Source organism: Macaca mulatta, chromosome X (assembly GCF_049350105.2).
Source record: "Macaca mulatta isolate MMU2019108-1 chromosome X, T2T-MMU8v2.0, whole genome shotgun sequence".
NCBI classification, from domain to species: Eukaryota; Metazoa; Chordata; class Mammalia; order Primates; family Cercopithecidae; genus Macaca; species Macaca mulatta.
The window spans coordinates 113866668-113888530 of NC_133426.1; the positions used below are offsets into that span (position 1 = coordinate 113866668).

The window sequence follows — 21863 nt, forward strand, 5'->3', positions numbered from 1 at the left end:
ATAGGAAAGATGACACAAGACTGTATGAAAACAATGGAGGGGAGTTTGGCAGTACTCATGTGTAAAACCACTTGCCTACATATAGATTAATAGGCTATTTAGAAATGACGATACTTTAGGGACAATGAGAGGTACAATGAAGGCTACAAAGCCTTCCCCCAAAACAACGTATTATCTGGTCTGTCACAGAAACTGAAATTCTTATATTATTCTTCCCGTTGGATTAGAAGCTATGCATTAATTAATATGCAAATAATAATTAGAAGACTGTATCATCATCTACTAATTATGAATAAGTAATAAATTAGTATATTAGCTTGTGCTCACTTAGTCCTAAAGGAACAGTGCATAAGGCAAGTACATGTGTTCTGATCAGAATACTAATACACTAATTAATGAGTAATCTAATTATAACTTGGACCAGAAATACTGTTGTCAGTAAAGGGAGTACAGATTTTGGTAGGGTAAGAAGGAAGTACCAAGACTGGGAAAACCTGAGGACACTGGGGTAGTGTGGCCATGCACTGTCAATGGAGGAGAGGAAAGAGAAAGAAATACTGAAAACATATTTTTCGTTCCTTCTCTTGTTCTCACATGCTGTGGAGAAATCAAAGGACTATATCTAAATTAGAGAGGTTATAGGTAGTCTCTAGCGAACTGAGGGGCAACTGAGTAATCATCTGGATGAAACTACTTACTGGGAAAGGTGACAAAAGCCTGGCCCCTCATTCGTCCAGTCATCATTCGGAATTGAATTGGAGGTCCTTTTTTCTCCTGGAACCGAGCGAACAATGACACAAGATCTCTTTCAGTCACCCGAGGGCTAAGGTTCTTCAGGTATAACACCTAAAACAAATTGAGAATCAACCAAAATATCATAAAAAGGAGGTAAGGCAATTCTTTTTTTTTTTTTCTTTTTGAGACAAAGTCTCACTCTGTCACCTAGGTTGGAGTGCAGTGGCGCAATCTCGGCTCACTGCAATCTTGGTCTCTTGGGTTCAAGCAATTCTCATGCCTCAACCTCCCCAGTAGCTGTGATTACAGTCATACCTGGCTAATTTTTGTATTTTTAGTTGAGATGGGGTTTTACCATGTTGTCCAGGCTAGTCTCGAACTCCCAACCTCAGGTGATCCACACGCCTTGGCCTCCCAAAGTGCTGGGATTACAGGCGTGAGACACCATGCCCAGCCGTAAGGCAATTCTTTCATTATGATTACAATTAGTTTCACATAAAAATAGTGGATTGAATACATTCATTTAATTTCATTCCATCCAGAAAACTCTCTAAAACTATGGGCACTTAAAAAAAAAAAAACACACACAAACTAACAAGGTCAGGAGGAACAAGAAAAGGAGACAACAGCAATAATAATCTGGAAGATGAAAAATAATTGGATGAGCAGGAACCAACTCAGCACACTGAAGAAAGTTGAATTTTAAACTGGTAGTGGAGAAAGCCAAGAACACACCTGTCACCACTTAAGAATCCTTAAATAGTTCAGGAACTGATAATTTCACTTACTTTCAGAAATAAATGTGAAGGGATGGGGTTAAAATAAGGCAGGTCAGTTGAAAGCTGTCTAAAAGCCAATATGATTTTTAAATACCCTCCCTCACAACATGCTATGGGGTAAAAGATAACTTGCCGATTCTGGTAGAATACTTGAGGCTCATTGTCAGAAGATGGGGAATGCCATACATGGCTGAAGATGTGAACCCTGTTTCTGAAAGCAAGGAGACTAAGAGAACGAATGCATACTAAATGTTGAGGTCCTCCCAGACCTTTTCTGCCATTTGGCTCCTAGAATGCTGGTAGTACCCTCATAAGAAAGATTTTGGAACAGTCTTCTCTGGGAAAACTGGTAAGTCCTAGGAGGAAAGATATAAAAACACGGACTTGGGATAAGGAATTTATCTAACAAATGGTCCAGCCAGACCACTTTAAAGTGAAGCTCAAAGTCAACAAGTACCACTTGTGTGCTCAGAGATTCCAATCTGCTTTTTAGTTCCTACTTATAAAGTTGGGCATCGATTATCAGGCATCTTAGGAAATCCTCTAATGTGAAAGAGAGAACACAACAAACAAAGAAAAGAAAGCAAATAGGAAAAAACTTCAACAAACCATAACTAATATCCTCAGAAAAATAAGAGAAATTATTCTACCTATTAGGCATGGGAGGGTGGGTGCGGTGGCTTACCCCTGTAATCCCAGTGCTTTGGGAGGCTGAGGTGAGAGAATCGCTTGAGTCCAGGAGTTTGAAATCAGTCTGGGCAACACAGTGAGACACTGTCTTTACAAAAGAGACAGAGTGGCATGTGCTACTTGTGAGCAAACAGCATGCACCACCACACCTGGCCAATTTTACAAGTCCCAGCTATTTGGGAGGCTGAGGCAGGAGGATTACTGGAGCTCAGGAGTTTGAGGCTGTAGTGAACTACGATCACACCACACCACCACACTCCAGCCTGGGCAACAGAGTGAGACCCTGTCTCAAAAAACAACAACAACAACAAAAAAAAAAACAAACAAAAAAACAATTCAAGAGAACAAAAATGAGCTCTTATATGTGATTGAACTTAAGATGTTATCAGCTTAAAACAAATTGTTTTACCATGACCTATACCTATAAAAGACACACAGAGGAAAATGGGAAAGATATAAAAGTATATCACTACAAAAAAACCCCCAATGAACCATAAAGGAAGACAGCTGAGAGGGAGAGACAAAAGAGGTACAAGAGAGACAGAAAACAATTAACAAATGGCAATAGTAAGTCCTTTGCTAGCAATAATTACATTAAATATTAATAAACTCCCCAAAAGACAGAGTACCTGAATGGATAAACAAAATCCAACTATAAACTATATGCTAGCTATTCTATAAGGCCAGGATTACCCTGAGACCAACCTAGACAAAAACATTATAAGAAAAATACAGACCAATATCCTTAATAAACAGATGTAAAAATCCTCAACAAAATACTACCAAACCAAATTCAACAGCACATTAAAAAGATCATACACAATGACCAAGGGGGATTTATCCCTGGGATGCAAGGATGATTCAACACACAAAAATTGATCAATGTAATTCAACACATTAACAGAACAAAATATAAAAATTACACGATCTCAATAGATGCAGACAAAGCATTTGACAAAATTCAACACTGTTTCATAATGAAGACACTCAACTACTAATAGAAGGAATTTACCTCAACATAATAAAGGCCATATATGTAAAGTCCACAGCTAACATAATATTCAGTATTTAAAAACTGAAAGCTTTTCCTCTAAGATCAGGAACAAGGCATGGATACCTACTCTCACCACTTCTATTCAACATAGTACTGGAAGTTCTAGCCAGAGCAAATAGGCAAGAAACAGAAACAAAATGCATCCAAATCAGAAAGAAAGAAGTAAAATTATCTCTGTTCACAGTGAAATGATAATCCATGTAGAAAACACTAAAGATTCAACAACAAAAAAAAATTAGACATCAGTAGAATAGGGAAAAGCTGAAAGTTTTTCCTCTAAGAACTGGCAAAAGACAACAATGCTCACTCTCACCACTCTTATTCAACACAGTAGTGAAAGTCTTAGCTAGAGCAATTAGACAAAGGAAAGACATAAAAGGCATCCAAAGTGAAAAGAAGGAAGTGAAATTGTCCCTGTTTACAGACAACATGATCTTATATACAGAAAAACCTAAAAATAACCTAAAAGAGTCTACCAAAAAGCCCTTAGAACAGATATACAAATTCCATACAGTTGCAGGATACAAAATCAACAAACAAAACTCAGTAGCGTTTCTATATATGAACAGCAAACTAGCTGAAAAAGAAATCAAGAAGGCAATCTCATTTACAATAGCTACGAAAAGCAAAATAAAATGCCTAGAAATGAATTCAACCAAGGAGGTAAAAGTCCTCTACAAGAAAAACTACAAAATACTGATGAAAGAAAAGTGAAGAGGACACAAACAGAAAGACATTCCATGTTCATGGATTGAAAGAACATTGTTAAAATGACCATACTATCCAAAGCAACCTACAGATTTAATGCAATCCCTATCAAAATACCAATTACACTCTTTATAGAAAAAGAAAAAAAATCTTAAAATTTGTATGAAACCACAAAAGACTCTGAAGCCACAGCAATCCTGAACAAAAATAACAAAGCTGGAGGAACTGCACTACCAGACTTCAAAATGTACTACAAAACTGTAGTAACCAAAACAGCATGGTACTGGCATAAAAAGAGACACATATAACCATGGAACAGAATAGGTAACTCAGAAATTGACCCACGTATCTACAGCCAACTAATATTTTAATAAAGGCACCAAGAACATCAGTCGGAGAAAGACAGTCTCATCGATAAATGGTGCTGAGAAAACTGGATACCTATATGCATGAAGAATGAAACCAGACCCCTAACTCTTACCCTATACAAAAATCAACTCAAAATAGATCAAAGACCTAAACGTAAGACCTGAAACTATAAAACTACTAGGAAAAAACATAGGGGAAACATTTCAGGACACTGGTCTGGGAAAAGATTTTATGAATAAGACCTCAAAAGCACAGGCAACAAAAGCAAAAATAAACAAATGGGATTATATTAAACTAAAATCTTCTGCAAAACAAAGGAAACAACAGAGTGAAAAGGCAACCTATGGAATGCAAGAAAGTATTAGCAAACTACTCACCCAACAGGGGATTAATATCCAGACTATACAAGGGACTCAACATCTTAACAGCATCAAAACAAACAACCTGATTTAAAAATGGGCAAATGATCTAAACAGCTATTTCTCCAAAGAAGACATACAAATTGCCAACAAATATATGAAAAAATACTCAACATCACTAATCATCAGGAAAATGCAAATCAAAACCACAATGAGGCATCATCTCATTCCAGTTAGGATGGCTACTACTGGAAAGACAAAAGTTAACAAATGCTGGTGAGGATGTAGAGAAAAGTAAATTCTTATAGACTGTTGGTGGGACTGTAAACTTTTATAACTACTATGGGAAACAGTATGGAGGTTCCCCAACAAACTACAAATAGAACTACTATACGATCTAGCAATCCCACTACTGAGAATTTATCCAAAGGAAAGGGAATCAGTATATTGAAAAGACAACAGCATTCTCATATTCATTGCAGCACTTTTCACAACAGCCAAGATATGAAATTAACCTGGGTGCCCAACAATGCGGTATATATACACCGTGGAAAACTATTTAGCCATAAAAATAATGAAATTCTGTTATTCAGAGCAACATGGACGGAACTAGAGAACATTATGTTTAGTGAAATAAGCCAGGCACAGAAAGTTAAACACTGCAGGTTTTCACTTATACGTGGGAGCTAAAAAGAATTGATTTCATAGAAGTAAAAACTAGAACAGAGTATACTAGAGGCTGTGAAGGGTAGGAGGAAGGAAAGGATAGGGAGAGACTTGTAAAAGATGTAAAATTACAGTTTGATAACAGGAACAAGTGCTAGTGTTCTATACCACTGTAGAATGGTTATAGTTAACAATATTATATTATATAGTATCGAATAGCTAGAAGAAGGATATTGAATGTTCCCAATGTGAAGAAATGATAAATGCTTAAGGTGGTAGATAAGCTAATTAACCTGATCTGTTCACTATATATTATATGTATCGAAACATCACTATGTACCCCATAAATATGTACAATTATTATATGTCAATTTAAAAACTTTAAAAAGAAAATAAATAAAATAATAAATCAAGGTTCACAAGTGCAGCAATCAAGACATTAATTTTTCTCCCTTGGGTACTTTGCAGCTGAGACAAGCTGCCACCTGGTGAATGGTGGTACCATGTTTATTTGGCCCATAGTTCAAATAGCTTCAATGGAAGACCTCTTGAGAACATCACTTTTCTGTTTTAATTATACCATTTTATTATTGGCATGGAATTATGACTATATTAATGGAAATAATAAAGAAAAAAATTAACCAAAAAAGTTAGAACGAATTAACAAATTCAGTAAAGGTGCAGAATAAAAAATCAACATAGAAAAATTCGGTTGTGGTTTCTATACACTATCAATGAACCATATGAAGAGGAAATTAAGAAAGATATCCCATTTACAATGGTATTGAAAAGAATACAATACTGAAGAAAGAACTTAACCAAGGAGGTGAAAGACTTGTACACTGAAAACTACAAATGTTGCTGAAAGAAATTAAAGAAGACACAAATAAATGAAAAGGTATCCTGTGTTCATGGATTAGAGGACTTAATATTAATATATCCAAACTATCCAAAGCAGTTGACAGATTTAATGCAATCTCTATCGAAGTCCCAATGGCATTTTTTACAGAAATAGAAACAACAATCCCCAAATTCATACAGAACCACAGATGATACCAAATAGCCACAACAATCTTAGGAAAGAACAAAGCTAGAGGCCACTTTCTTATTTCACAACATATTACAAAGCTACAGTAATCAAAACAGTATGGTACTGGCATAAAACTGGACACATAGGTCAATGGAACCAATCTGAGAGCCTAGAAATAAACCCATGAAGCTACAGTTAATTGATCTTCTACAAGTGTGCCAAGAAAACAATATGAGAAAAAGATAGTCTGTTTAACAAAATGAGAAGACAAGACAGCAACATGCTAACTAATGAAATTGGACCCTTATCTTATGCCATACACAATAGTCAATTCAAAATGGATTAAAGTTGTAAATATACGACCTGAGACTGTAAAACTCCTAGAAGAAAACATAGAGGAAATGCTTCTTCACATTAGTCTTGGCAATGATTTCTTTGATATGACACCAAAACCACATGCAACAAAGCAGACATAGATAAGTGGGACTACATCAAACTAAAAAGCCCTGCACAGCAAAGGAAACAATAGAGTGAAAAGGCAACCTATGGAGTAACAGAAAATACTTGCAAACCATATTTAATATCTAAAATATATATGGAACTCTACAACTTGATGGCAAGAAAACAACCTGATTAAAACATGGGCAAAGGACTTAAATAGACATTTCTCCAAAGAAGAGATACAAATAGCCAACAGGTATATGAAAAGATGCTCAATATTACTAATCAACAGACAAATGCAAATGAAAAACACAGTGAGATACCACATACCTGTTAGGATGGCCATTATGAAAAAAAAAAAAAAAACAGAAAATTACAAATGTTGGCAAGGATATGAAGTTGGAACCCTTGTGCACTATTGGTGGGAATGTAAAGTGGTACAGCTGCTATGAAGAACAGCATGGAAATTCCTCCAAAAATTACAATTAGAACTATCATACAATCCAACAATTCCATTTCTGGGTATTCATCCAAAAGAGCTGAAATTTGTATCTCAAAGAGATATATGCATTCCTATGTTCACCCAAGCAATATTCACAATAGTCAACAGTTGGAAAAACCTAAATGTCCATTGACTGATGAATAGATAAAGAAAATGTGGCATATAAATACAATGGGGGCTCGGTGTGGTGGCTCACGCTTATAAACCCAGCATTTTGGGAGGCTGAGGCGGCCAGATCATGAGCCTTTGAGAGCAGCCAGGAGTTTGAGACCAGCCTGGCCAACACAGTGAAACCCCATCTCTATTAAAAATGCAAAAAATTAGTTGGGTGCAGTGGCGAGCGCCTGTAATCCCAGCTACATGGGAGGCTGTGACAGAATTACTTGAACCTGGGAGGTAGAGGTTGCAGTGAACTGAGATCGGGCCACTATACTCCAGTTCAGGCCACAGTGCCAGACTCTGTCTCAAATAAATAAACAAAATAAATACAATGGAATATTATTTAGCCTTAAAAAAGTAGGAAGTCCTATATGTCATTATGCTATACCACAAATGAAACTCGAGGACTATAGGCTAAGTGAAATAAGCCACTCACAGGACAAATATTGTATGATTCTACTTACTGAAGTATCTAAAGTAGTAAAATAGAAAGCAGAATGGTAGTCACCAGGGCTGGGGGAAGGAGGAAATGGGGAGTTGCTGTTCAATAGGTATAAAGTTTCAGTCATGCAAGATAAAAAAGTTCTACAGGTTTGCTGTACAACATTGTGCTGATTGTTGACAACGTTGTATTGCACACTTAAAAATTTGTTAAGAGGATAGATCTTGTGTTTTTAAAACACAATTTTAAAAAAATGGAGGAGGAAAAAAAAACCTCATACATTACGTAGCATTAGTTATATCCTTTATAGCTTAAAGGAATTATGGAAGAATTCAGACAGAAGCAGCAAAAGCAGAGCAAGCAAATATACCTCTCTTAAATGACTTAAGTACTGAAAGGTATAAATAAATATATTAAATATTGTTAACAAGCAGTAGAATCTTTAAGTCTCAAAATCTTTAAAACCTGGATATTAACATATTTAGCATTTATGTATGTTCGTATCTTAAAGGCAAGGGCATAGAATAACTGACTTGCCTATGCTCTCAAATACTAACCATGAAAATACCAAATTAAATAACCATAGAAAGGGGTATGTGAAAACAAACTTCAAGTTTCTCATCCATTAGGAAAGACCCATACTAAGACTGTTCCCTTTGATATGAATTTTTTTTTTTTAGACGGAGTTTCACTCTTGTTGCCCAAGCTGGAGTGCAATGGTGTGATCTCGGCTCACTGCAACCTCCGCCTCCCAGGTTCAAGCGATTCTCCTGCCTCCTGTTATCCCCAGTAGCTGGGATAACAGGTGTGCGCCACCACACTCAGCCAATTTTTTGTATTTTTAGTAGAAATGGGGTTTCACCATGTTAGCCAGGCTGGTCTCGAATTCCTGACCTCAGGTGATCCGCCTGCCTCGGGCTCCCAAAGTGCTGGGATTACAGGCGTGAGCCACCACACCTGGCCAATATGAACATGTTTTAAAAAATAAAGAGGACTTCTGGTTGAGGTGGCTCGGTCAGTTCTTGCTGGGATGCATCCCCTCTGCATACATACACACATAAGTGCAGACTTGTATGTATGTATGAATGTATCCACAACATACATAACACACACACCCCCACACACCCACACACACATACGCACACAGATACAGCTAGGTTCAAAAACAAGATAAAGCTGTGAAAAAGAAAAACAGAGCCTCCAAGTGATAATAGAACATAAAGCTCTTCCTGGTATCCCTATGCAATACATGGTATTATTTTACACGTTTTCACCTTTATATAATATAGTCCTTTATATAAACAATATGCATTCTTCTACAGCTACATTTTTAAAAACTTTAAAAATGGATTTTAAGTTTAGAACAGTTTTGGATTTATAGAAAAACTGAGAATACAGAGAACTCCCATCTACCCCATGATTTTCCCTGTTATTAATATCTTACATTAATATGTTCATTAATTGTTACAATTAATGACCCAGTATTGACATATTATTATTAACTAAAGTCCATAGTTTAGATTTCCTTAGTTTCAACCTAATGTTCTTTTTCTGTTCCAGGATCTAGGTTACATTACATTTAGACCGGGGTTATGGATTATTGGGAAGAAAACCACACAGGAGAAGTACAGTTTTGATCACATAATGTTAAACATACATACAATCAATATGATTCATCAATATGATTAACAACTATTGATATTGGCCTTAATCACCTGGCTTAGGTAGTGTTTGTCAGGTTTCTTCTTGCAAAGTTACTCTTTTTTCCTGCTTTCCCTTCCTGTACTCTTTTGGAAAGAAGTCATTATGAGCAGCTCAAAACTAAGCAATGGGGAGTTATGCTCTCCCTCCTTGAGGTAGAGTATCTACACAAATTGCATGAAATTATTTTTCATAGGAGGTATATATTTCTTTTCCTCTATATATTTGTTTACTCAATCACTTATTTATATCACCTGGACTCATGGATGTTTATTCTATACACTGTATTATCCAACATTATTTTAGTTTATTGCACAAATTGTTCCAGCTTTAGTCATTGGAAGCTCTTTCATTTGGCTCCTGTATTCCTTTGCAATACCAATGTCAAAAAACAACATAAAATCACGTCAAAGAACAATAAAATAATGATTTTAAGATAATGATTTATTTTATTTTAGTTTGTTGCACAAATTGTTCTGGCTTTAGTCATTGGAAGCTCTTTCATTTGGCTCCTGTATTCCTTTCAAATACCCCTAATGTCAAAAAACAACATAAAATCATCATGTCAAAGAACAATAAAATAACGATTTTATACTGTTGTTCTTTTTAGCACTTCCTTACTTTCTGGCACTACAAGATGCACAAGGCTCATCTTGTATATTTCCTGCCCCAGTATTAGAAGCAGTCATTTCTCTAAGGAGCCTTGGTTCATTTTATTAGAGAATGGTATTAGAAACCAAGATAAGGATGCCGTGCAAGCTCATTGATACTGGTGTGTCCTTTCATTTGTGTCCTTTCAGCTCACAGAACAAAAAATATGTATTTATACTAATCCATGTATATATAAACACATATAAATATTTCTATATGTAACCACTTATATCTATATTAAGTTAAACATGAGTTCATCCTGATGTCTCCAACTGTAAACCATTATCACATGGATCATTTCGGCATCCTCCCTTTACTTATCTAGATTGCAACAGTGAGAAACCTGGCTCCCATCATCTGCCATCCATTTACTTAATTGCTCCATTCCATTATGCATGTATAACAGTATCAGAATTATTACTCCCTAAGTAACCAGTACCCAGGGACATAACCTTATCAACAAGGATACCGTGCTTATGTGAAGTTCCATTTGCTTTTAGTCTTTCAGACTCCACGTATTTCCAAAGATGCTTAGTTCAGCGTCTTTTCCCCTATCCCTTCAACGAGGTTGTTTTACATGTTTGTAATACAGTTTGACTCTCTTCTTGCTGTCTGCATCCTTTCCTAGGGTCCCTCAACCTCCTAAACGAGTTTTTAACATTTGTATACATTAGGTGTAACTCTCTGTGCTATGTAGTTTAATGGGTTTTGACAAATGCATGTCTTGCCTCTACAACTACAGTATTATACAGAATAGTTTTACTGCCCTAAAGGTTCCCTGTGTTTCGTCTATTCCTCCCTTCTCCATTCCCCTCAAACCCTTGGCAGCCATTTATCACCTTACTGTCTAGCTTTCCCTCTTCCAGAATGTCATATAATGTAATCATACAATATGCAGTCTTTCCATACTAGCTTCTTTCAGCTATTAAGATTAATATTCATATTAATCTAAAGTTCCTCTATGTCTTTTTGTGGCTGGACTGTGAATTTCTTTTTATTGCTGAATTATATTCCATTGTATAGATCTGCCACAGGTGAATGTATCCATTAACCTATTGGAGGACATCTTGACTGCTTCCGGTTTTTGGCAATTATGAATAAAGCTACCATGAACATTCACATGGCAGTTTTTGTCGAACACAGGCTTTTCAAATCAACTGGGTAAATAAGTAGGAATGCAGTAGTTGGACTGTGTGGTAAAATAATGTTCAGCTTTGTAAGAGGTGGCCAACCTGTCTTCCAAAGAGGTTGTATTCCCACCAGCAATGAATAAAAGTCCCAGACTTCATGACTATGAAATATACCCATAAAAAACAAACAAACAAAACACTGCAGCTGGGCACAGTAGCTCATGCCTGTAATCCCAGCACTATGGGAGGCCGAGGCGGGCAAATCACTTGAGGTCAGGAGTTCGAGACCAGCCTGGCCAATACAGTGAAACCTCATCTCTACTAAAAATACAAAATTAGCTGGGCGTGGTGGCTCGCACCTGTAGTCCCAGATTGCACCACTGCACTCCAGTCTGGGAAAGAGAGAGAGAGAGAGAGAGAGAGAGAGAGAGAGAGAGAGAGAGAGAGAGACTCTGCCTCAAAACACAAAACAAAACAAAACTGCACTTGTATCTTCTACATCTATAATTTTTTTAAAAAGTTCCTGTTGCTCTGCATCCTGAACAGAATTTGGTATTGTCAGTTTTATTGTGGACTTTAGCCATTCTAGTAGGTGTTTAGCGGCATTTCTTATTTTTCAGTTCTCTGATGATAAATAAAGATGAGCTTCTTTTTGCATACTTATTTGCTATGTATATATCTTCTGTGGTGAGGAGTTTGTTCTTATTTTTACCCATTTTTTAAATTGAGTTGTTTTAATACTGTTGAATTTTGGGAATTCTTTGTGTATTTTGGATACAAGTTTTTTATTAGATGTGAGTTTTGCAAATATTGTTCTAGTCTGTGGCTTGTCTCTTGAGTCTCTTAAAAGTGTTTTTCATATAGCAGAAGTTTATAATTTTAATAAAGTCTGACTTATCAATTGTTCCATAAATTGTACTTTTGGTGATATGTCTGATAAATACATTATCAAACACAAGGTCACTTAGCTTTTAATCTTTTTCTTCTAGAAGTTTTATAGTATTGTGTTTTATATTTAGGTCTATGACTATTTCAAGTTAATTTTTATGAAAGATGTAAGGTTTGTATCTAGATTCATTTTTTTTTTTTTACATGTGGATATTCAGTTGTTCTAGCACCATTTGTTGAAAAGACTATTCTTTCTCCACTAAACTGTCCTTGATCCCTTGTCAAATATTAATTTACTATATTTATGTGGGTCTAATCCTTGGGTCTCCATTCTGCTCCATTGATCTGTGTGTCTTTTTTTCCCCCATCAACACCACGCCACGCTACTTGATTACAGTAACTCTTGAAGTTGGGTAGTGTCAGTCTTCCAAATTTCTTCTTCTTTTTCAGGGGTGTGTTACATGTTCTGGGTCTTTTGTCTTCTCATATAAACTTAGAATCAGTTCCTAAATATACACAAAATAACATGCTGGGATTTCGTTGGGATTGTGTGGAATCTACAAATCAATTTGAGAAAGAACTAATATCTTAACAATATAAAGTCTTTCAATCCAAGAACACAAAATGTCTCTGTGTTTATTTATATCTTAATTTTTCATCAGTTTTACACTTTTGTGCATATAGAACCTGTACATACTTTGTTAAATTTATACCTAAGTATTTCATTCTTTTTTGGTGCTATTGTAAACAGTGTTGTTTTTAATTTCAAATTCCAGTTGTTCATTTCTGGTATAGAGGAAAGCAACTGACTTCTGTGAACAAACCTTGTAACCTCCAAGCTATACTAATCTACTAGTTCTAAGAGTTGTTTGTTTTTTGGCTGATTCTTTGGGATTCTCTACACAGACATATATGTTACTTGTGAACAAAGAGAGTTTTAGTTTTTCCTTCCCAATCTGTATTCTTTTAATTTCCTTCACTTGTTTTACTGCTGTAGCTGGTACTTCTAGTACGGTGTCAAAAAGAAGTGGAGAAAGGGGACATTTTTGCCTTTTTTCTGATCAAAGGGGAAAGCATCCAGTTTCTATTAAGTATGATGTTAGCTGTAGGGTGTTGTAGTTATTTTTTATCAAGTTGAGGATGTTATACTCTATTCCTAATTTGCTGAGAGTTTTTATCATGAATCGATGTTCAGATATTTCAAATGTTTTTCTACATCAATTGAAGTGACCACATGATTTTTCTTCTTTAGTCTACTGATGTGGCGGATTAATTGAATTTCAAATGTTGAACCTATGGTGGATATCTGGAATAAATCATATTTGATTATAGTATGCAATTATTTTTATACATTATTGAATTTGATTACCTAACATTTTGATTTCTCAATCAATATTTCAATCAAATGTTTTGATTTTCCTAACATAAAGGATTTTTGCTTTTATACACATGAGGGATACTGTCTGTAGTTTTTTTTTTCATCGTAATGTCTTTATCTGGTTTTGGTACTAAGCTAAGGCTGGTCTCATGAGTTAAGAAGTGTTCCCTCTGCTTTTGTTTTCTGAAAAAAGATTGTAAAAAATGAGTATTATTTTATATGCTTCCATTTTCACCCTTCTCTTAGCCATATCAATTGTACTTCTTTATATAATTGTTTTTTAGTAATTGCCTTAGAGTTTGCAATATACATTTACAACTGATCTAAGTCCACTCTCAAATAAAACTATACCACTTCATGGATAATGCAAATACCTTATAACAAAGACAAATTTGTATTTATATATACACTAATTCTTGCAACCTATCCCTGATATCACTGTTACTCATTTCACTTATCTGTATACTATAATTATCCAACACATTCCTATTATTACTTTGAAAAGTTTTATTCTGGATTGTTTTAAAATAAGAAAATAAAAGATTTTATTTTACCTTAATATATTCTCCTATGCTCTTTCTTTATGCAGATCTGAGTTTCTGACCTATATAATTTTGCTTATCTCTGGAGAACCTTTTTCAAAAGCATTTTTTTTTTCCTACAAGGTGGGATTTACTGATGAAAAATTCCCTCAGTTTTGTTTGTCTGAGAGTCTTTATTATTTTTCCTTCACTTTTGAAGGATTTTTTTTTTTTTTTTTGCTGGATAAATAATTCGAGGTGGGTGTTTTCTTTTTACTTTTGACACAAATATTTCACTGTACTCTCTTGCTTGCACAGTTGCTGATGAGAAATGTAATTCTTATCTTTGTTTTTATATAGGTAAAGTGTTTATTTTCTCTGACTGGTTTTAAAATCTTTTCTGTAGTTTAAAATGTCTTTCTGTAGTTTGAACATGATATGCTTAGGTGTAGTTTTGGTATTTATCCTGCTTGGTGTTCTTGGAGCTTCCCAGATCTGTAGTTTTTTATCTGCTATTAATTTTGGAAAATTCTCAGCCATTACTACTTCAAATATTTCTTCTCCTTTTTCTCTTCTCCTTTTGGTATTCCAGTAACATGTATGTGATACTCTGAAATTGTCCCATAGTTCTTGGATATTCTGTTCCTTTTTTTTCAGTCTTTTTTTTCTTTGTATTTCAGCATGAGAAGTTTTTATTGCCATGTCTTCAACCTTACTGATTCCTTCCTTGGCTGTTTCCAACTTACTGATGAGCCTATCAAAGGCATTCTTCATTTGTTACAGTGTTTTTTATTTCTAGCATCTCCTTTTGATTCTTTCTTAAAATTTCTCTCTGTTTACATTAGCCGTCTGGTCTTGCATGTTATCTACTTTTATTCATGGCCTACTTAGTATATTAATCATGGTTATTTTAAATTCCACATCTGATAATTCCAAAACCTGTGTCATATCTGAATTTGGTTCTCATGCTTGTTTTGTCTTTTCAGACTGTGTTGTTTTTTCTTAGCATACGTTATAATTTCTTTTGTTGAAAACTGGACATGATCTATCAAGTAATAGGAACTGATCCAAAGAGGCCATTAGTATGAGGTTTTATGTTAATCTGGCCAGGAGTTGGGCTGTGCTTAATGTTTGCTGTAGCTGTAGGTGTCAGAAGTTTCTGTTTCTTCTAGTGTCTTTTTGTCTCCCTTGTTTCCTTTAGATTTACAAACAAAACAAAACAAAACAAAACAAAAACACCTCTTTAAATAGAGTCTGATCCTTGCAGGTCTTTCAGCTATAATCCACGATTATTATACTGAAGCCCTGTTGATGTAGTAGCAAGGTGCGGAAGGGGAGACATTCTCTAATCCTATGATGAAGTCTCAATCTTTTAGTGTGCCTGTGTCTCCAGCCTGTAACCTTTACAAGCATTTAACAGCTTTTTTTCTCTCTTAGATGAGACAGGAAAGCTAGAAGAGCCTGGAGTTGGATAAGGCTTTGGTAAAGTTGTTTTCCTTGCTGGGTGGCCCTTTGCTAAGCAGAAAGTTCTGGATAATGATAATGTTTCCTCTCTCCATGCCAGAAACAGATATTTTTTCTTAGCTCTAGTGCCTTTTGCTCCTGATAAGCAAATCTGGGATGTGATTTTCTGTAACTGCCTGTTTCTTCAGATTTCAGGATTACAGTTTACCCTGTGACTTAAATTTTCTGCTGGGTCTAAGAAAAGTTATTAGTTATTGATTTTTAGTTTGTTCATCTGTTTTTCTTATCGTAAGACAGGAGTGACGACTTCCAAGGACTTCACATGTTGAAGCTGAAACTAGAAATTTGCAACTAGCTATTTTTATTCAAAATTATGTTTGTGAGTTTCATCCAAATTGATACCTATAATTCTATTTCATTCATTTTCTCTACTGTGTAGTATTCCATTTTATAAACATACTACGTTTTATCTATACTCCCGCTGATGAACAATGCTACAACAAGCATCATTATAACATCTCCTAATGTGCATGTCTAAGAGTTTCTCCAGGATAGATAATGAAGAATGAGACTGCTGACTTACAGTGTATGAACATCTTCAATTTTACTAGATATTGCCATGATGTTCTTGGAAGTGGCTGTATTCATTTATATTCCCCCGGAGGTATATTAGAGTTCTTATTGTTTCTTTCTTTTTCTTTTTTTTTTGAGACAGAGTCTCGCTCTGTCACCCAGGCTAGAGTGCTGGAGTGCAGTGGCATGATCTTGGGTCACCGCAACTTCCGCCTCCTGGGTTCAAGAGATTCTCATGGCTCAGCCTCCTGAGCAGCTGCGATTACAAGTGTGTGCCATCAAACTCAGCTAATTTTTAGCATTTTTAGTAAAGATGGGTTTCGCCACATTGGCCAGGCTGGTCTCAAACTCCTGACCTCAGGTGATCCATTGGCCTCGGCCTACCAAAGTGCTGAGATTACAGATTTCTTATTGTTTCATCTGCTCACCAATACTTGGCATTGTCAGGCCTTTAAATATATGCCAGCATTCTAAGTACTAAATGTATATATCATAGTATAGATTTATTTTGCATTTTCTTGATTACTAATAAGATTTCTTAAGTTTATTGGCCACTGGTGTTTTTGCCTCTGTGAATTGCCTGTTATATCTGCTTTTATAAACACTTTCATTTTTATTGCGTTGTTTGTATTTTTCTTATTGATCTGTAGGGAAGGATCTCCTTAAAATGATTCAAAAAGCACAAACCATTGAATAAAATACTGATAATCTGATAACATTACAATGAAAAACTTTTGCTCAACAAAAGACATCAGGAACAAATTTAAAAGGTAAGTCATCCAGTGGGCGAAGATATTTGCTAAACAACAGAAAGGATTCATATGCAGAATTTTGAAATAATCCCTATAAATATGAAAAAACAAATGATTAAATATTCAGCAAAGGAATGTAACAGGTAACTCACAGAAAGTTCCTGAAAGGCTAATAAATGTTAAGAATACATGCTTAACCTCACTGGAAATCAGAAACATGCAAATTAAAACAGTGAGATATCTTTTCAAGCTGATAAGGCTGGCAAAATAGTCTAATGCTCCAAAGTTTTGGCAAGAATGTGAAGAGGATCTCTGAAACCTTGTTCCATTAGAAATTGAGATATACACACCCTATATATCACAGCAATTCCACTCCCAGGTATATAACCTAGAACGATGATTCTTAAATTGTTACTCTCAGACCAGCAGGATCAGAATCTCTTGGGAACTTGTTGGAAATGCAAATTCTCAGGCCCCACTCCAGATCTACTGAGTCAAAAATTCTGGGGGTGGAGTCTAGCAATCTATGCTTTAATAAGCCCTCCAAGCAATTCTGATGCACACTAACATTCGAGACACTGTAATAGAATGACACCTTCCCAACACTTTTGATTGAGATCTACAGGAAGAACTGCATTCTTCATTGTGGTCCCACACACATTATCTCACATATACACAAACACATATAAAATAAAAGCTTTAAGAAACAGTAATTACCCTAACATACTGTATGGAACACTTTTTGATATTTTCTATTCTATTCCATTTCATTAACAAAACCCCATTGGTTGTAACCTACTAATTGTAACCTAAGTTTGAAAAACACTGTCCTAGAAAAAGTCTGGCATATGCACAACAAGAGATGTACAATAATACTTGTTGCAGAATTAACTGTAACAGCAAAATAACAGAAAGAACAAATCTTCAGGAAAATGGATAAATATAATAAATGATGGTCTATTTCTACAATGGAATACTACATAGTTCCTTGTATCTTTAGAAATAAATTTCAAAAGCATTATGCATATCGAGTCAAAAAGGTTGTAGAATGATAGAGTATGTCATTTATATACTTTTAAAACATATAAAACCGTATGTTATTTGTGAATATATGGCTATGTAGTAAAAATATAAAAATGGGCATAGGAATTATAAATAGCAAATTCAGGATAGTGGTTACATCTGGAAAGGATAAAGGAGAATGGGATTGGTGAGGAATATGTGGAAGTCTTCAGGAATATCTATAATGCTTTATTTTTTTTAATTAAGCAAATACAGAAAATATTAGGACTTGACAATGATTAATAAAAGTTGGCTGGCTACACAGGTATTTGCTATATTATTCTATATCACTTTTGGTATATTAATATTTCATAACAAAAAGTAAATAAAAACCAAGCTATTCTTGAACTAATAGCATAAATACCCCTGAACTATTAGAAATTCAGTCAGTCAAATAAACTGTTTTAATATCCCTCATCTAGAATGATTTTTTTTTTTAATTCAGAGACAGTCAAAAACTAACATTATATTTTTGGTTTTGTTTTTTAAATTAGACACAACAAACTATATGCTCCAGGGGCTTGTGTTGTCTCTTTGGGTAACACAGTAACGAAGAGTTTTCCATTCCAGATGTAACATATAACATGAATGTGAAATAATGATTTGATCAATAAAATAAGAATTATTTACAACGTTATTTAGTTATGCATTGGACAATTTCTTTTTTTTTTTTTTTTTTTTTTTTTTTTTGAGATGGGGTCTCGGTTTGTTGTCCAGGCTGGAGTGCAGTGGCATGATCTTGGCTCACTGCAATCTCCGCCTCCCAGGTTCAAGCAATTCTCTTGCCTCAGCCTCCTGAGTAGCTGGGATTACAGGCACGCACCACCACGCCCGGCTAATTTTTGTATTTTTAGTAGAGATGGGGTTTTACCATGTTGGTCAGGCTGGTCTCGAACTCCTGACCTTGTGATCCGCCTGCCTCAGCCTCCCAAAGTGCTTGGATTACAGGCATGAGCCACCACGCCCAGACTTGTTGGACAATTTCTTAAAGCTTATAGGACCTTTTTCACTTTGCTGCTTTGCCAACAGCAATTTAAGTCATATGTCATATGAAAGCCAGGTAGAGCATTCTGAAGAGAAGACTCATGTGGTAGCATATACCCTACTCACAACCAGGCAGTCAATTATTGGCTAATTCCAGAGGCACCATGGCTACCAGCTATGGTGGTCCTATGAACACTATTTTATTATTACATTGTAGGAAATTGGAGGTTACTTTTCCTTCAGTTCGGGGCTTCTAATGGGTATGGACTAGAGTCTTATCAACATTTCTTTAAAATGCTAAGGGTAATTCAGGACCTTAGCAAAGTACCAAGAACCTTATAGGAAATATGCTACTTATATAGTATGCAGAGAATGAATAGTCAAGGTCAAGGACAAACACAATCACTGTGCCTATATCATGATTCTTTGGTATAATCAAAGCTAATTTAAAAGTATTACTTTAGGTAGAGGTAAATAAAAGTGAAATCAACCCAGGTTGTTTTACTTGGTTTGGCCTATACCTTGTTTGGTTCCCCTGGATTATATGAAGAAAACATAGGAATTTTTCGGATCTCTTCCTCTGACAAACGATTTCTCTGGATTTCATCTTCTGGGACAAATTCTATTGGCTGCGTCAGCTTCTTAGGCCCAGTCCAACACTGCTCAGGTGAAAAATCAATAACATTTGCCACATGGAGACTGGGGCCTTTACCCTGTGCTGCCTGTTTTCCCTTGTCCTGGAGTAATGATGGGCTCTCAGCTGTGACTCTATCACCCACTGATGTAGCTGAGACCAGTGAGTGGGAAGCAAAGGGTTCACCTCTCATAAGTTGGAACTCTTCAAGACGTTTTTTCATTATCATCTCTTGGTAAAAACTTTCCAGGTTGTTCATGGGATCACCTTTGTTCTTCTTTTGGGGTTCATCTGGATCAAGACAAAGAGATAGGGAAGTTCTACAAAGCCTACCAATACAACTTTTGACAAATTAATAAAAATTAAATCCTGGACCTCAGATAAAGAAACACTGCTGGGGCAGGTCTTTACAACCTGTGACAAATGACAATGGTAAATAGTTATCTTATTACAGTATATTTCAAGCAAAACTATAGGCCAGAACTATGGTGAGGCAAGTGAGGCACCTAGGGTCATGCAAATATATGTACCTCTAATTGATAAGGACATTTAAAAAAAATAAGCAACATAGCACTACACTTCACAAAATTAATAATTCCTTAGTATCATCTAATACCAATGTTATGTTCAAATTGTCCTGATTCCGTCAAAGAATTTTTTTATACTTGTTTATTCAATTCAAAATCTAAAATAGCCTTTGGCTGTTATATCTCTTAAGATTCTTTTATTCTAAAACAGTGTCTCATCTCTCCCACCTCTCTATTTCATTTTCTCACTCATCCATTGATTAAATAAACTACATTTGTTCTATGAACAAATGAATTTGACTAATCATTTTCTGATGGTGCTGTTTAACTTGTTCCTTAATCCCTTCTATTTCTTGGCAGATAATCTATAACTATGCTACCTAATACAGTAGCCACTAGTCACATGTGTCTATTTACATTAATTTTTAAATATCAGTTCCTCAACTGAACTTAACAAATTTAAAGTGTTTGATAGTCACATGTGGCTAGTGGATACCATATTGGACAGAATAGATAAAAACTATTATATCATTTCAGAAAGTTGCATTGGACAGTGCTGATCTAAAGGTTTGATTAGGTTCAGGTTCAATATTTTTAGGAAAGAATCCTTTATAGATAGATATGTACTTCCTATTGTATCATGTCATAAGGCACATAATGTTTGGTAGTCCCATTTTTAGTGATACTGAAATTGATCAGTGGATTGTGGTGGTAGATATTAGTCTCATCCCTCCATTATTAAATTTTCCCATTCACCTTCCACCTAATGGGTTTTTTACATCCACTGATGACCATTACCTAGTTTATTAATTTATTAAGAGTTGCAAATCGTGGCTTTCCTAATTCTATTATTTCTTTTATGCTTATTATCTGTAATTCTATAATGAACTTACCGTCATCAACTATGTGGTTTCCCTAAATGTAGATCATATGGGAATGGCAGGATAAATGCTTGATTCTTTGCCATTATTTACCAATTATGAGAGTAAGAGTTGACACCTTAGAAATGTCTAATGGACGCCAGGCGCGGTGGCTCATGCCTGTAATCCCAGCACTGTGGGAGGCCGAGGCAGGCGGATCACAAGGTCAGGAGTTTGAGACCAGCCTGGCCAACATGGTGAAACCCCATCTCTACTAAAAATACAAAAATTAGCTGGGCATGGTGGTGGGCGCCTGTAGTCCCAGTTACTTCGGAGGCTGAGGCAGAATTGCTTGAACCAGGGAAGCAGGGGTTGCAGTGAGCCAAGATCGCTCCATTGCACTCCAGCCTGCGTGACAGAGTGAGACTCTGTCTCAAAAAAGAAAAAAAAAAAGAAATATCCAGTGGTGAAGAATGGTTATTTTTAGTATAATAATGAAATCGTGTATTTTCATATACTTTATTTGTGTCAATGAAACATAGTCATTATTCTTTTTAGTGGCCAAATTATCCCACTTAGGACCAGTGGGAGCCCCTTCAAATCGGCTCCTGTATTGCTTCCCGGCTTTCTAGCACAGCCAAATATCCTAAGCTCATCTTGCATACCTCCTAACTCAAAGCTGGAATATATTTGTAAAGATCCTTGGTTCCTTTTAGTAGGAAGTGGTATTTAGAAACCAAAGTGTGTTGCTGGTGTGTGCAGAAGCAACTTCCAAGTTGTTGTTTCCAGGCCTTTTCAGTGGAC

General features: G+C 35.6%; 1 protein-coding gene across 20 annotated transcripts in view; it reads right to left on the reverse strand.

Annotated features, from left to right (window-relative positions):
• Window positions 1–21863, reverse strand: part of RBM41 (RNA binding motif protein 41) — a 60244-nt gene that overhangs the window by 12095 nt on the left and 26286 nt on the right. For all 20 annotated transcript variants that reach the window (XM_077987668.1, XM_077987665.1, XM_015127926.3 and 17 more), the window contains 2 exon segments: window positions 19560–19963; window positions 699–846 (listed from right to left, as the gene is read on the reverse strand). In XM_077987668.1, the coding sequence (XP_077843794.1) occupies window positions 699–846; window positions 19560–19963 (552 nt within the window).